The sequence below is a fragment of the Octopus sinensis genome, linkage group LG20, assembly GCF_006345805.1.
Source record: "Octopus sinensis linkage group LG20, ASM634580v1, whole genome shotgun sequence".
Taxonomy (NCBI): domain Eukaryota; kingdom Metazoa; phylum Mollusca; class Cephalopoda; order Octopoda; family Octopodidae; genus Octopus; species Octopus sinensis.
In genome coordinates, this window is record NC_043016.1 from 21,226,352 (window position 1) to 21,244,798 (window position 18,447).

The window sequence follows — 18,447 nt, forward strand, 5'->3', positions numbered from 1 at the left end:
AGTACAACCCATTGTCTCGTTGGTGTAAGCTTGCCGAAGCATGCTCACTGTCTCTGTAGCAGACTTCTCAGGATTAACATAAAACTCCATGTTGGTTCTTTGTTCCAATTTCTTATATATGCAAAATGTCAGACTACAGCATACATGTGATCACAAAAACTCAAATTTTACAACTTGCAAAGTAAATACAGTGATGTCACTCAGCACACTGCTTCATGAAGGTCACTGCTAGCCCTCACTGTGCACACAACTTTGTGTTGTCACCTGTTAGTGTGCTACATAATTAGTCCGGGAATTTTTTGATACCACCTTGTATACCTACATGCATATTTAAGCATATATACACAATGTTCAATAATATGCATGGACTTAAATGAAAGTGCAAGGGTATCTTGAGAGTATGTATACATATGAAGGTGCAATAAAAAGTGTTATTTTGTGACCAAAGAAGTTGTTTTTGAGGGTAGCAAAATGGTCAAGTTGGTTGCTACAGCTTGTTTTCTATCAAAATATGTGAGTCTACGTGTCAATAGGAGCAAATGTGTTACATATGTGTGAGTGCAGGAGAATATGTGTAATATACAAGTAACAGTAAAAAGAATATTTTTGTGCATATTGAAATTATTGTAAAAATAAAATCAAAGAATAATGTATTAATAACATGGACATCCATTGGAGCTATATCATATGGTAATGAATTAAAACTTTAGTATTATTACAGCTGTTGCATTGTGTCTATGGGCAAAAGTCCACAGACACATTACTCTACTTGCATCAGATTCCTTGTTCATTTAATTGACAGATACCATTGCTATGTTATATTTGAATAAAATCTATAACTGTAAAAGCAACCATGTCAATAAAACCCATTCCATCCATTCTAATATAGAAAAAGCACAGATGTAAACTGTGAGCAGGAGTATCTCTTCTACAGATACCTTCAAAACAGTAAAGGATTTAATAATATTTAGAAAAGCATGCATGTATGCATGCACATGCCACTCCAGATATATGCATATATAATACAAATTGATGGCAATCATATTTTGGACAAATTATCCTTTGGTCTTAAATCATTTCTAGAAATATAAAATCTAATTTTTTGAAGTATTCATATCTTGTTTGAACGCCAACTTATTTTATTTTTGATAATTTTTGAGTCAGACACAGTAAAGTTTTTAAATTAATAAATTTGTAAATATGTGCATTGTATTTTAAGATAGTTTAAAAATTGATGTTGGTGCATTATTTTCCCTTATCGTTGTTTTCATTAAGTTACTGTAATTTTGCTCTTTGTTTATCTAAAAAAATCTTGATAAAACTGCCTCATTTCTTCAGTGATTGTTCACTTTTATGCTGTTATACAAATTTAGTGTTTTGTGTTCCAAGTTTTATATGAGAGAGAGTGAGTGAGAAAGATACTAAGAACAACAGGAGAAAAATGGGGTGAGAAAAGGATAGGGCTTAGTGAACAAAAACGGATTTTAACAAGGAGAGAATACAAAAAAAAAAAAATGAACACAGAAACAAGCTTGTCATCTCTTAACAAGGATTAAATTCAGTGTGATAAACTACTTATTAAAATATTCATATAAAAGAAAAAAATTGTAGCACCTGTTCCCATTGGACAAGATTCTAGTAAAAAAGAAATAAAAAGTACACATGAAATATTTGTTCATGAAATTCTAACACAAACATATTCACAAATGAATTTTCCAAGCAGCTTATCTTCTAGTATATTCAAACACACACACAAACAAAATTGTCTTTCATATATTCCTAACAGAGTATCATCACAAACATCTAAAAATTAATTGAAGGAGCTGAATGTGTTATCCGAGAAAAAAAAATCAGATCTGAACAAAAGTTAAATGGAAGAAATGATCTAGGCTTTAATAGAAAGGAGTGTGTGATATTGCAATTTAAAGATACCATGAAATTAAAATCATTTAATAAGGCAATGATTAAACTACTATATGGTCACTCAACCTGCTACAAATTGCAGTCAATCTCCATTGTTACACACTATTTGTGGATAGAGCATGTAGTCCTGGATATACTACATCTATACTATAATGGAGAAAGCTGCTTATTAGTTAGTTTGGAGTAAGTAACTCTTACTAAAAGGAAGCAACTATTAAAGTCTACATTGTCTAGAAAATTCCAATTTTAATACATTTTTAATCAAAATGTGGTCCAAATCTTGAAGATTTCAATTTCATGATTCAATCACAAAACAAGTTTTTATTCACTGTAACATAACGATTTTGCTTTGAAGTAGTATTTTTTAATGTCTCTGTGTATACTCAACATAACTATAGATGTGTGTCCCCCAACCTAACTTCATTTCCTCATAACTTTCTGAAAAACAAATATCTTTTAATGTAATTTTCTGCAAATATGTTTCAGATGTAATAATTTGTAGTAAAAAAATATAAGAATTTGTAGGAAAAAATGTTTTTGAGGAGGGGAAAAGAGGAGATTTAGATAATTCACATGTTTGAATTTTGTTTCCTTATAACTTTCTTTAAATGGAATTTTCTACAAATACTTTTCAGATGTTGTAGAAATGATTATGTTGGAATTCAATGTAAAAACAAATTCAAGAGGGGGATGATATTTTGTGCATCTTAACTTTGTTTCTTCATATGTTTTGATGATGTAGATTTGAATTATGTTGAAAAAAAAGTTACTTTTGAGAACTATTCCTATCTTCCTTGAAAATTCTCTGAAAGAAATCTTTGTAGAAGGGTGAGTACAATGCTAACACTAAGTACTGAATACATATTTCTTTCATTATTTTAGCACAATCTCAATCACTCTTTTAAACAAACTTCATGATAGCCCATCTTCTATGTAGTCATTTAGTTAGCTAGCAGGGATCTTATGAGTTTCAAGAGTAATTTTTTTTCCAATATAATTCTAATCTACATAATTAATCCAAACATATAAAGAAACAAAGTTAAGATATGTGAAATATCTACCATCCCTCACAATTTTTTTACCATATTAAATTCTGATATAATTGCAATCTACACCAGCTGAAAGGATTTGTAGAAAATTTCATAAAAAAACACCCATTTTTTCAGAAACTTGTGAGAAAACGAAGTTGGGAGGTGGGGCATATTTCTGTAATTATGTCCTAAATTTATCTACTGAGCGAGTGAGTACTATTAAATGAATAAAGGTCACACAAAAAAAAAAAAAATAGATGTAACACCAGAAAAATTACACAAATTGGGAATCGTGTAAATATTTAGCAACTAGTAGAAAATTGCCCAGATGGTGGTCTTTCACCTAATAAGAATAAAGAATAAAATGGTCACAGCTGGAATATTTTTGATTATAGATCTGCTTAATTAGGGCTGACCCTGAGGTAAGCAACAACAAATTATTTTTAATATTATGACTGATATAAGACAGTGAGCTGGCAGAATTGTTAGCACACCAGGTAAAATGTTTAACAACATTTCATCTGTCTCCACGTTCTAAGTTCAAATTCTGCTAAGGTTGACTTTGCATTTCATCGTTTCAGGATCGATTAAATGAAATACCAATTGAACACTGGGGTTGATTTAATTAACTTAACCCTCCCCCAAAATTACAAGCCTTGTGCCAAAATGTGAAATCAATACCCTGACTGCCAGAATCAATTATCAAACACTAACTTTTATTATACAAATTGAACTTGAATTTCTTTCAGTCTTTACATTCCTGATCAATTTTAGTACTCTATAATTATTAGAATATACTCTTATTTATTCATTCAACATTTTCATAACCAGAGCAGAACTCAAAGGTTAATAACTGTTCACATGTAATTTCTTAAAGTACTTTCAAAAATAAAGCTTCAAACAATTACTCATTTCCTTGCTTTAAAAAAAGGAGTAATTTGAAAGTGTGTAATAAAAATGAGGACAGTTGAAACAATTTACACAGATTTACAATAAATTCTAGGGTTTCTAATTAACATTCTATAAAATAATTTGGAATTAATAAATATATATTCTTTTGACAATATATTTGTATAAGGAGGTATGTTGGTGGAAATAGAAATGTAACAATCTTAATAGCTTAAAGTACTTAATTACAAACTTCTGTTTGCAATCCAAATCATGTTGGGAATAAATTTACCTTATATCCCTGTAAGGTGTCTTAGATAGGCACAAGTAAAATTATATAATCAACCAGACATTTTCCTTACAAAAGTTTTGTTGCATACCAAAGAAAGAAATGAATAAAATATATTCATAAAGAAAGTACAATTGGTAGGTATCCTCTATTTTCTGAAACCCCTAACTTGGTTAACTATATTAAGAAGAAAATACTTTAAGACACAATAGAGCACCTTACTATACATTAAAAGTGAGAAATCCCTTTGTAGCTACATGCAAAGGTAACAAGACACAACCCTTCACTAAAATAGCTGAAAAGAATCAACATAACTCCATAAAAAAAAATACATGTTGAATAAAGACTGTGTAGAAACAAGTGAAGTAACTAACCCTGGGCTTTTACACTGAATCTGTTTCTGATTTCATCTATGAGTCTGTCATTAGCAAATTTCTCTTCATTGATTTGTGCCCAAAATGAGTTTTCATGAAAGTTTCTCACATTTACCTATAAATAAATAAATAAATAAATAAATAAATAAATAAATAAAAATAATTACACAAACACAAATTTATTTCATCATATGAATGCAAGAAGTTTGTGTGTGTGTGTGTGTGTGTGTGTGTGTGTAAGAGATTAGCATATGCATATGGAAAGAATAAATGAAAGGTAGACTTTACAAAACCCAACTAAACAACTGGTTGAGAGCAGCTGAAAAAAGCTAGTGACTTGGAAGGTTTAAAGTATAGTACATCCAGTATGACATCATATCCAGACTGCAAAAGGTCAGTTTTGCTTTATGACTTTACTATGACTCAGGTGGAGGCAATGGAGAGTCTGTGCAGTAAATTCATGTAAAGGTAAATGGGCACTCTCCCATCTTCCAGCTCAGTCAATTTGTACAGTAAGATCGCTAAGCTCTGCCAACCAATTTCATCAGTGATGGAAGAATTCAAAGCCACCAGGGCAAGAGCAATCAGTACCATTGCTTCTGAATGAGGATGAGAAAGTCACACATACCAAGGTTGTAAAGTGCAGCAGAAAGTAATGCCCTAGGAAGCTGTGAAGGAAGTGGAAACATACTGGAAGCATCAGAAGATTGGAAGAATAATTTGTCATGGGTGGATAGGATTCAACAACTACAGTGTCAGGAAATGAAAAAACACTAATGCCAGGAGCAAAAGAGAATTCAAATGCAAAGGGTTCGTGATTCAATAGAGGAGAACTGTTGTGTGAAAGCAGTAAAACTTGCCCATCAGGGACAGTGGGACCAGGTACTTGAGTGCCCATTATCCTCGAAGGAACTTCAGTACTGGCCAGGAAAAATTGTCCTTCTTCCTGTGTGCCTTCATTAGCCTTTTGTCAATCTCAAATAACCTTAAAATATGAGACAAAGAACAGCCATCCTATAGGTAACTCTTTGTACTTTGAATTGCAGGGCACTGACAGAAAGCTGACCCTATTGAAGGTAAGACAAGGTCCTTGCAGAAATCACCAAACTTACAAACGGGCAGAGAGTTAAGGCTAACAAACAGTAGCCTTCTACCTAAATGTATCAGATTCCTCAGGGAAGGTGACAAGGCTCCTAAGATAAAAGCAATGGTAAGAAACAAGTTTTCTGTTCAGCAGCTAGCAAGTGAGCCTGAAGGGCAGACTTGTCTTCCCAGAGTAACATACCGTGACAAGACATGTTCTAGCTCTCTAGGAATGCAAAAACAATCACCATAGTTGAACATACAATGTCTTGGTGAGGACAGACTCAACACTTCTCACCAGCTAAAAAAAAAACAAATATCAGGACTTGACTGACAAGGCCTCCTTCCTAATTGAAGTTGGCTGCCACAAATTTCTAGCTATTTTTGTGCACTATTACCCACAGAAGATTGGTCAGGAACACCTAGAGAAAGCCACTAAGGAAATAGGCATGGCAGCTGAAACAGAGCTCCTTTCTGCATGAGGCAAAGCATCTCTGATGCTTTTCAGTGAATAAGTTTTATTCAAAAGGAATATTCATGTGACTTCCTTTTTATAATTTCACAATTCTTGTATATCAACAAACATACAATATTTAAGTGAAAAATAGTATATTTTCCTCACAAATGTTTTACTGACTAAAATAGTTTACCCACCCCAAAATTAAGTAGTTTCATGTGGAAAAGGAATTGCATTCAGTAATTCAAAATAAGTTCACAGCAAAATTAACATAATAAAAATAGCAACAGATTTACTACAAACCTTCAGTTTTAGTAAACCTGTCACTATTTTTATCACCTTTGTAGTTCTTCCAGTCTCCCTCTCTTTATCTTTTCACATTTCATCAGTAAATTGTTGTATCTGAGAGGGAAATATTCATGGCCAATTGACTATCTCTGAATGAGTGCGGCATCATGCAAATTATGTATTGTAATGTTGCTGTCATTAAACAGAGAAATATGGCTCTTATTATAATACAGATTGGAAAGGACTTAGAACTGAAATTGGATAAAATTATTAGACTGACATATATACACATTTACATAGCCAGTATAGACAACACAAAGTACTCAATGATACAGTGATATTATCAATGAAAGATTTTTATCTTATTTCATTATCTATTACTTTTTTCAGTCACTGGACTGCAGCTATGCTACAGAAAGAAAGAAAGATTGATATCCAGAACAGAAGGATAAGCTGATTGCTAGTATCTTGATGTCTTACAAATTTGCCATCAATGCAAATACAGTAATAAAAATCAGGTGGCACTTGCATGAGTACTTCCTGAGGTGAATGCAGAGATTATTTAATCCCTTCTCACTTGCTATATATATATATATGTGTGTGTGTGTGTATATATACATATTGAAAGTTGCAGGCATGGCTGTAAGGTAAGAATTTTGCTTCCCAACTGTATGGTTCTGGATTCCGTTTTCAGTTCCACAGCATGACATCTTGGATGAGTATTTTCTAAAATCTCAGGTTTACCAAAACCTTGAGTGGGTTTGGTACATGGAAGCTGAAAGAAGCCTTTGTGTGTGTGTGTGTGTGTGTTACTGTATCCTTGCCTTGACATCACACGATAGTTGTAAGCAAGTGTCACCATAATGCAAGTGGTGTTCTTTGTTTCGAATCTTCCATGAAAGCATGTCTGGTCATGGGTAACTATTGCCTTGTTTGGAAGCACATGAGAGTTGGTGACAGGAAGGGCATCCAACTAGAAAAAAATCTGCTGCACAAATTCCATCTATGAGTTAATGATGATGATGATACACATAAACACACACATACATACATACAACAGGCTTCCACAGAGTTTCCATATATCAAGCTCATGCATGTGATAGTGGAAAGTTCTTTATGAACAAAAAGGAGAAAAGAAATATAAACAGAATTCTATGTGATTAAAAAATAACTGTAGAGTAAATAGTTATATTTTATAGATTTAATGTTTTAGTAAAGAAACTTGGCTTTTGCTAATTCAAGAGCCCATCTGAAACTAAAATAAGTTCAAACTGCAAATGCAGTTGAATTATTTCAGAACATTTTTCTGATTCCAACATTTAGAATGAATTTGATTCATATGCATCAAAGTAATTTCTGTGCGAAATATGATGTAAAAGACTTAAGCATAGTGTTTATGCATGAAAGTATTGTTACAACAAATAATGGGATAAAATAACATGTTCTTGATATAACTGTGTGTACTGAAAGATACATCAATAATCAAAATAAATCATGGAAAGAAAATAGTAGCATACTTGTGTCCAGTTGATTCTTTTTATCTTCACATCAACATTGTATTTCTTCCGCCTTGGTAATGTTTTTTCATTCTTCACACCTAGTCCAGGAAGGCCAGGAGGAAGTGGTGCTCTGGGTGCTCCAGGTGGAAGTGGTGCTCTTGGCGCACCAGGTGGAGGTGGTGCTCTGGGCGCACCAGGTGGAGGTGGTGCTCTGGGCGCACCAGGTGGAGGTGGTGCTCTGGGTATGCTGCCAGGTAAGGGAGGAGCTCTTGGAGCACCACCAGGTAATGGTGGTGGAGGTGGAACATTTGCACCCATGTTGGGTAGTGGAGGTGGAGGAGGGACTGAAGGACCACCAGGTAAGGGAGGTGCAGGAGGTACGGGAATATTTCCACCAGACCCACCAATAGTTTTGTTAATCATAGCACCAATTCCTGAATTAATCTGAAAAACAGAAAATGAAAGCTATACATAATTTGCACAAAGATATAGACATAAACTGATGAAAAGAATGAATGTGACAACACATGTCCATAGATTTAATGTGGATTTAGAATATATTAGGAGTGAACAGATGTAAACGAGTGGACATTATCCAAGTTAAAACAAGCCAATAAATTAGAAAGGGCAAATTTGAGAGTCATAGAGGATATAATGCAGAATTGCAATGAACAGATATACATTTTCTGTTGCAGATCTATTGAATCCATACCAATAGCAAAAAAGCACAACTACAATTCTAATGTTAAATATTTAGATACTTTAAACATATAGTTATTTTACTTCTCAAAATATGAATAAAAATACACATTTTTTTTTACAGAATATGTTTATAGAATTTAGTAAAATGAACTAATTAGTTCATTTAACCAATATGAATGTGACATCAATTAGTTGTCATCAACAATGGTTGACTTCTGCTTGAATTATCAATATCCAAATATCACAGCAAAAACCAGTTGTTTTGGAATTTCAGCTCCCTTACGTGCAATCATATTAGTCAACATTGTTTAATTAATAACAAAATCTTGATCTGGCAGTTCTGGCAACAACCAAACACCTTTAGGGTGTGATCGTTGCCAGAACTACCTAACTGGCCCTCATGCCAGTGGCACGTAAAAGCACCCACTACACTCTCGGAGTGGGTGGCATTAGGAAGGGCATCCAACTGTAGAAACTTTGCCAGATCAGATTGGGGAGTGGTGCAGCCTTCTGGCTCGCCAGTCCTCAGTCAAACTGTCCAACCCATGCCAACATGGAAAACGGACATTAACCCTTTAGCATTCAAACTGGCCATATCCGGCCAAAATATTTAACCTGTTTTATATTGAAACTGACCAGAGCTTGCCTCTCACCTCAGCCCTACCATGTCATTCTAAAACTAAAAAATCACATCACTGAAATCTCTAAACTACAAGATAATGCAGGATTAATTCAAATCATTTTAAATAAACAAACATCACATTTGACAGAATAACCTGAACACTAAAGGGTTAAATGATGATGATGATGATGATGAATAATTATTTTTTATTTTGCTACAATTTTGTTTTTCGATATTTTTAATTTTATCTTTATTCTTTCCTTTTATATATTTCATTTTCCTAAACGTGGTACAATATGACAGTGATCCTATTCAATTAAATGGAAACACCTAATTCAACTGTCCCATATCTGGGAGTGTGTATACATATGTGTGAGAGGGGCACTGTCAGTATGAACAGCAAGGCAGTAGAGTAGCTATCCTGGAATTCCTGAGCCAAGAAAGTCAATGAAAGACTGGTGAAGAAATAAATGCTGAAGGATGAGAGCAAAGTTTGAAATAAGGACATGGGAACCGTGGGAGAGAGGTAAAGAGAGCAGGGAGTCAAGACATACATTAAGAAGCTAACTTTGGCTGCTAGTTTGTTTTCATCAATACTAAAGGGAATTTTGAATCATTCTACATTTTACCATTCATATATCTGTTATCTTGTAATTTCTATCTTTTTACCTTAACTTTTGTTCATTTTTATGTTCATTTCTTTTCTAACGAGTATCTTACTATTGTCTAAATATTTCAGAATTCAAAGGAGTGAAAGTGTAGGACCACATGAGACTTTCCAAAGCCTCTGAGGCTTGTTGGAAAGAAAGGAGTCTTTTTTGTTTGATTTTTCAATATAATTTTTGTAACAGAACAGTAAAAGTGGAATATAAACTCTTTAAAAGGTTTAATATTAAATTTAAAAAAAAAGAACAAAAATACGAAACCTTTTCTTTCATTTGGATATTTTCAGTTTCTAATTCTTTCATTTTATCTTGTAGTGTTAAGAACTTGGCCTCTGCTTCTTGCCGGGCAGTCAGTTCTAATTCAAGCTTTTTATTCATTTCTTCAATTTTTGCATTATCTTCACCAACTTTATCATTTGATATTTGCTCTGTATTGAATATGAAATGAAATAATTATATAAACTATAGTAACATCATAATATGAAGGAATTTATATCTCTATATGCACACACAAATTTAAGGATGAAAATATAAGTCCATTTCTTTCTTACTACAAAGAGTCAAACCTGATATATTGTCTCCCCCACTTCCACTAAAGTTAGTGAGATAGAAAAATAGGAAACTATTTTGTTTTTCACATGATTGCCACCTCCATCCATGTGCTCATACCCAAGGTTGGTTACTACAATAGCACATGATCACATCAACTGTGACAAGCAACAATATAAGAAGAATAGGATTTCTAATCAACAAAGAACTTAGTGAATTCATTTTAAAATGAAGGATAAATAAGTTCTAAATGAAACATATTCTTAGTGAGACAAAAGCCGAAGATGAAATAAGTATGTATTAAATATAATAGCTTTGATCAGAATCAGTAAATGAATATCAACTCTCAAAATCATGTACAATATGAACCTGCATGGTACTGCCTGAGTTCATATGAATCATACTATTATTGTTAACATTCTTTTTAACCCCTTTACTGTGGAAATCAGATATATCCAGTCAAAATTTCATTACCCTTAACCTTATTGAGTTTCAGACATGACATTCTTCAACAAAACTTGACATGCCTGTTAAGATATGTCAAGTTTTTTTTAGATAGGACTTGCAGAAAATACCAATTCAATTTTAGTAGATATTCAACATTATTAATGGAATAACCATAAAATTTAACCTTACAAGTAAAGGGATTAAAGGATTTTAAAAAATGTATTTGCTCAAAAATATCTTTGCAAAATGGTTGCTTACTCATTCTTTGAGTGATAATGTATTTAATGATTTGACAAATTAATGGCAGCAAAGGACTGAAGATAATAAGCATATCAATGTCTAAGTTTGATATGTCTGATTTTTCATCAAGTGACTTGGATGAAATATTATTTGAAGAATGGTCAAACACAACACCTTTGGCATTCTTTGTCAAAAGATACCTTCCGGATGTGATGAAGTTTGTTGAGTCTTTGTTTTCCAATTTTTCCACTGAGTCGTTACCAACCTAATCACCCAACAAAGTAATCTGAACAAAAGGGAACAGTCAACTTTGTTTCTATAGGCAATGAAATTTGGGCATGTCTGAGCATACTGTTTCTGGTAGAAGTTAACAGCTTGCATGTAAATTTCATGATAAATAGTAAAAATAAAACTGTTTTTTGTTTATTTGTGATTTAGTATGCCCATGTCTATTACCAATTCCATTTAATTTGTTACCAATATCTCTCTTCAACATTTTTAGTAATCTTTTCTTTAGCTATCATGATGCAATTAATTAAATATGTCCATTATTTTTTTAGCACAAATGACCACATACGTAAAAACACAACAACTTTTTTCTGCAATACTACCAACTTTAACAGCAATCTGACCACAATTACAAACACTATAAGCATTTGGGAAAGAAAGACAAACTCATGTTTAGGAATTTTCAGCTCTATCATTATTTATGATTGTGACTTTTTAACAGGACGCTAAAAGTTTAAGTTATTTTGGCCATGGATGCTGAATTTGATGAGAAAGATAAGAGCTAACATTGACAATTGAATTCATGACAATATTTTATGAATAGATTCTTGAACTAACGTCTTTCAATTTTTTTTTTCCTTAATTTTACTTCATATTCTGAATTATAGTACATTCAGTCTTACATAAAACAGGTAGCCAGAAGGGATAATGCTGACCCAATGAAAATGTTCATCTCTCAGAAAATACATGACTATGTATACACAAAATATAATTTCTAATGTGAAAATGAATAATAACAATAGATTCCAAACATAGCTAAAATCCATTATGGTAACATACCTAACAAGTCTTCAATATCCAGTTCAAATCGTTTTGTGTAACTGAAATCAGGATCCATACCATGTTTGTGCAAAATAATCTGACTCACACATTCTTCAATTAATTTAAAATATTCAAGTCTGTAATAAACATATTTACAGGTTAGGCTTCAGTAATAAAGTATCATACTTAATATACAAATTCTTAATTTTCAAAATTAATATTTTTAATTAATTTATCAAATATTAATTTAAAATAAATTATAATTATATAATCCTTAATTGTAATAATTTATTTCATTGAAAAATCAGAAATTACTACCCGTAATGTATATTAATAACATCTCTCTCAACAAAGTAGAATTAATCTTTTATTTGCTAAGAGCCAAATCATGTGCAAAATCAGTTTAACATTGTTTAGTAATTCTTCATAAATGTTTCAATTTCCAGGTCTTCAGTGTTAAAAATCTTTGTTATTTCATAAAAATATTTTTATCTGATAGATGAGCAACACAAGTATGATTATGCTGTTATACACCTTTTCTCTCAATGTGATTCCACATACACATGTAGACACATACATACATCCATCCATGTGTGCATACATATACACACATGCAGGCATACAAACATTAATTTAACAGTTAGTCAGTGATTTCTTTTTTTGCATAACAAATACATAGAAGAAAAGTGACATCTTTTTTCCAAACAATAGCAGACAAACATAGATTGAAATAAGTAAGCTTTCAGGAGCACTTGGCTAATCATTTGTCTGCTTGGCCTGGGATGATATGCATCTATCTCTCTCTTTCTCTCTCAACAGTTTATACAACTTTAGTTCATCCATTCATGGTTGTATGGTTAAGAAGCTTGTTGCTCAGTCATACTGCGAAGCACCTTAGGTGTTTTCTACTACAACCTTAGGCCAACCAAAGTCTTGTAAGTGGATTTGGTAGACAGAAAGAAACTTTTGTGTTACTTACATATCATACATGATGTACGAAATTTCTACCAATACTTTTTCTACTCATCAATCAGGGCGTTTTTCCTGAAAGGTTAAATAGTATGTGTTTTCCTGCTTACTAGGACTTTGGTCTTTGCTGAATTAACTTTAAAGCCCTTTGATAGCAAGTTTGGCTTCAATACTTGAAATTTCTTTTATCATGGTCATCAGCACTGAGGAGCTCCCTCAGGTAACCATTCCTCTGTTATGGCATGGAGGACTATGATAAATAAGAAAGAACTGAGAACTGAACCCTGGTGAACTACCTGCACATTAAATTTGTAGCCAGCCTTGTTGTTAACTTTCACATTATTACTGTCAACACTTTTGTATATGGCTTGGACAACTCACACCAGCCCTAGCCATTCATCACCTACCTTCTCTAGCCACTACCAGATCAGGGAGTGAGGGGTCCTATCAAAGGATTTTCCCAGGTTGAAAGTCAAGGAAAGTAGTATATTTTTGATTAAATACTTCTTCAGTTGCCTTACTAGGAAAACAGCACCAGTAGTGCTTCTCTCAGGTAACTAAACTGTATATTATCTAGGTTAACTCTCTTCCTAATTAATTGAGCAGTAACTTTCATGACTTGGTCCAACAATTTGATACCTCTGAAATTGTCTCTCCTTCATCCTTGTAACAGTTAACTGTCTTGCTGCTACATAAGCCAGCGTGTATAACCCCTTCTACGAAAAGATTAATTATACAGTTGACTAGGCATATTCCACTCCATGACATATTCTAAGCCTCTCAGCAGTAATTCCTGACAGGCTTTCCCTGTTTTCATATTTCTAATTTCTTAATCTATCATTGTGCTGTCAACTAAAATAGCTTGTTCCACCATTGTGTTCTCTTTAGGAAGACTCCTTCTCCCTTTCATAATAGCCTCTTTCTTTTTAAAATCATCAAGTGTAAATGTATTTCTTTCCATCTGTAGATACTTCTCTCCAACAACATCTCAATTTTACTGATATACTGTCTTGAATTTGGGAACACCTCATAGTGTAGAACATTAGCAAATTTCTTCTTTTCTGCTTCTCCCATTGCTAAATACATCTGTTTCCTTACATCCCTTCTTGTTACCTGGTACAATTTTTTGCTAATATTTATTTCTTTATTACCCACAAGGGGCTAAACATAGAGGGGACAAACAAGGACAGACATAGGTATTAAGTCGATTACATCGACCCCAGTGCGGAACTGGTACTTAATTTATCGACCCCGAAAGGATGAAAGGCAAAGTCAACCTCGGCGGAATTTGAACTCACAACGTAACGACAGACGAAATACCGCTAAGCATTTCATCCGGCGTGCTAACGTTTCTGCCAGCTCGCCGCCTTGCTAATACCATTCTTCCAATACTTCCAAGCCTGTCTCTGCTTTTATGGTCTTGTTTACTTCACTGTCCCAGCATCATGCCACTCATGGTCTGGCTGAACTTTGCACCAGCCTGTTTGGACTGTAGCCGTCAGTAAGTTGTTGTGTAAGAAATTCCAGCTGTCCTCTATGTTATATCTTCCCCTCCTCATCAACTGCTTCAATTAGGACTTCTTTAAATCTTCAATTATACAAAAGGTCTTTAAGCTTACATATCTTCCTTTTTCAGACTGGTTTGTGTCTTTGAGTCTTTCTACCTCTAAATCTGAAGTCTAACTAATGTCAATATTATGGTGAGCTGGCAGAATTGTTAGGACACTGGGTGAAATGCTTAGCGGGATTTCGCCTGCTGTTATGTTCTCCATTCAAATTCAGCCAAGGTCAATTTTGCTTTTCATCCTTACTCACTGGGGTCGATGTAATCGACTTAATCCATTTGCCTGTTCTTGCTTGTCCCCTCTACATTTAGCCCCCTGTAGGCAATAAAGAAATAAATATTAATTATCACATTATTTAAAATTGTTGACAGCCTTGATTTCTTTCGTTTCTCCAAAACATGTAGAAATAAACAGAAGGCTTTTCATTATTAAGTAGCAGACAAACACAGATTGATACACAAGTGAGCACTCAAATGTGTATGGCTGATCATGAGTCTGCTCAATAAAGGATAACTTCTCTTTCTCTTCTAAAAGTTTATATCTTTTTAGCTCATTCTATTCATGTAATTTTTAAAAAAATTATTATGTATTTACAGACATGCCCACATACACTACCAATTACATATGTGCTTGACTAAAATTTCTGAAAATGCATAAAGTAAGGGTCATAATACCTTCATTATTCAATGTCTTGACTACTTAATACTTTCTGACTATATGTAAATGGACACAAAGTGTAAGTTTTTTTTTTATTACTTCTGGTCCATGAATGTGGTGTCTCCTCTCTGCCTTTTAAGCCCTTACTATAGAGGATCTGCTCCTTTAAGCAGATGCAACTAACAACATCCGTTTCTTCATTCTTAGGACATTAGTTCTCAGGAATTCCATCTTTGCGCATGGTTCTTCTACTTACAACTATCCTGGAGAAACAAAACTACTTTGATTCACTAGTCTCAGGTGGTTTGAGAAAACTATGGACACACCTCTATCTTTCAGATCAAAAATAAATTTTTTAAAGTGTAACGCAATATCCAAATCATTTTCCTTGGAAACTTCATATCATTAGAAATTTACAAATTTACTCCTCTTTCCCTACTCTAAGTACATCCCTTAAGTTGTATGAGCTCCTGAGTATTTTAAAACCATTATTTTAAAACAACTTGCAAAAAATACTTCATAAATTTTGAAGGGATATAAAACAAATCATAAAACAGTCATGATAATCTCACCAAATTCAGATATCATTGTCATCATTCAATATACATGTACTATTTATTAACTGATGCTATAAGCTGGATAGGTTTCCAAAAACTTTTTATCAATAGGTGCAGGAGTGGCTGTGTGGTAAGTAGCTTGCTTACCAACCACATGGTTTTGGGTTCAGTCCCACTGAGTGGCACCTTGGGCAAGTGTCTTCTACTATATCCTCAGGCCAACCAATGCCTTGTGAGTGGATTTGGTAGACGGAAACTGAAAGAAGCCCGTTGTATGTGTGTATGTATATATATGTGTACATGTGTGTGTGTGTGTGTGTTGATATGTCTCTGTTTGTCCCCCCAACAACCGATGCTGGTGTGTTTACGTCTCCATCCCTTAGCGATTCAGCAAGAGAGACCAATACAATAAGTACTAGGTTTACAAAGAATAAGTCCTGGGGTCGATTTGCTCGACTAAAAGCAGTGTTCAAGCATAGTCACAGTCAAATGACTGAAACAAATAAAAGAATATTCTGAAATTTTACTTGTGGTCTGATCTGATTATCTTACACTCAAACCTTTGATGACCTATGATATTTACTTATCACAGTATACTTACTTAACATATGATTCTTCTCTGATCAATAAAAAATGTTGCAGGATTGACAAAAAGTAGGTTGAGCTGGGAGTATTGTTGATACTATTCATTAGTAAACCATAGCAGTCTTCAATATTCGTGAACATTAGTTAAGGAGGAACAGATATAATTTAATATTTTGCTATCAAACTCAAGTAAATGAGAGAAGATAGAGGGAGGTGGATAGGGAGGGAGGGGTTGATAAGTTAGTGGCCAAGAGAGTGGGGTAGTTGCAAGTGGTTTTGGTTGAAGAGGAAGTATGAGAGAATGGGGAAAGAATACAACTTGTGAGGATGAGGAGGTAGTGAAGATAGAATAGAAGAAAGGAAACAATACTTCTGAGAGAAAATGGTTGTAGCATACAGCCAATCAAAGGAATGGCTATCTTTTCAATGCAATCCATAATGGCTGTGTATACAGTAGCAGCACTGTTTCATATATGTGAACTATATGTCATTGCAAGTCTTATGTGAGATTTGTACAAGCTCAGCAAAAGTGAAAACCTAAGTATTTTCTGATCCTAAAGGGGAACCTTTGTGATGCATGCTTAGCATGTTATATATATACTAGCACTGTGACCCGGCAACGCCGGGTCATAGTGCTAGTGCATGCATATACAGCTGCGTGCGTGTGCACATACACGTGAGTACTGTCCAAATCTCCGACCAATCACATACAGCTAGCTGGCATTCAATTGCATATCAAGTTTTGGGCATTTTGATTGGGTTTTGGATAGAAAATTCACAAAAAAGTCACTTCTATTGATTTTTTTTAATGGGTTTGTGGGATAACTGGGGAAATGTAAAGATGTGCACGACCACCCTTGGATGGTTTTGGATGACCATAGAAAGTGTGAGCCCTCTAACTGAAAAATTGTGGATTTGTATAAAGGACACACACACAGACATTTTGCCGTTTGTATATAGAGAGATGGCTGCTTTAAGAAAGAGACAGTGAGACTTTGTAGTGACTTCGAAAATTTTAAATGAAGCTTGTTTATAAGGAAAAAGTAATATATACAATTCTTTGATAAGAGCAGTGACTTGCTGAAAGTGGGTATGTAGATATGTATTAATTGAAGAATGTTCTGAAGATTATTGTTTATAGAAATAGCACATGTCTATCAAGCAGTGTTCAGATTAATATAGTTGAAGTTTGCATGTGAATAGTTAAGATGGAGTAAAAGAATTAATTTTTTTTCTAAAAAGGGTCATGTAGAGGAACAATAACAATTACCAATAGTGGTAGGAGACAAATTTATCATGAAAAGCATTACAACAGATCTGTTTGATGTTCTAATGATTCTGCCATATCATTGACATTTTGGGAATAACAAGAGTAACACAGAAAGAAAAAAAAACTTTTGAAAATAAAGGATATGATAATTCAATTTTGATATTCTCATATCTTTGGAAAAAATCTTCAGAATCTTCCTCTGCTTGTGTGTGGAAAACATGCAATTGGGTTTTCAAATCTTCAAATTCTTGTGGTTGTTTATCAAATTTCTACAAAATGAAATTCACACTTTTAAAAAAACAGTCAATAGGATCAGAGAGTATCTTCATAATTTATATAAGTTTATATACACTTTACTTATTTACTTATTTTATATTTTATATTGCAATTTTTGGACAACTGTTTCATTCTTTACAGGTTTACAACATGACCATCAAAAGTTCACATCATTTCTAATAACAAGAGTAGCAAAGGAGTTACAGTAACCTGATGCAGAATAAAAATGTCAAGGGTATTATTTGTAAAGCAGTGGTTTTTCAGTATCTTGCTAATGTTTACATCATTCATTGATATATACAACTGAACGATGTCCATATACTTTGATAGACACATTCACACACATTTACTCTTGTGAGCAAAAGGCTACCTTTCAGTGTTGGTGCCATGACAAATGCATCCAGTAGAATCTTGATAAAGTAATTTGGCAAAATGAGACAACACAATTACAAGAAGATTAT

At 33.5% G+C, this 18,447-nt stretch overlaps 1 protein-coding gene across 5 annotated transcripts in view; it reads right to left on the reverse strand.

Moving 5' to 3' along the window:
- Positions 1–18,447, reverse strand: part of LOC115222594 (protein diaphanous homolog 2) — a 143,274-nt gene that overhangs the window by 46,196 nt on the left and 78,631 nt on the right. For 4 of the 5 annotated variants that reach the window (XM_029792890.2, XM_029792887.2, XM_029792889.2 and 1 more), the window contains exons 10-16: positions 17,855–17,979; positions 16,457–16,573; positions 12,126–12,244; positions 10,083–10,249; positions 7,851–8,276; positions 4,506–4,620; positions 1,615–1,635 (exon numbers count right to left, since the gene is read on the reverse strand). In XM_029792890.2, coding sequence (XP_029648750.1) covers positions 1,615–1,635; positions 4,506–4,620; positions 7,851–8,276; positions 10,083–10,249; positions 12,126–12,244; positions 16,457–16,573; positions 17,855–17,979 — 1,090 coding nt within the window. The remainder of the gene's footprint in view (positions 1–1,614; positions 1,636–4,505; positions 4,621–7,850; positions 8,277–10,082; positions 10,250–12,125; positions 12,245–16,456; positions 16,574–17,854; positions 17,980–18,447) is intronic. The other variant, XM_029792888.2, reaches the window with a different exon arrangement.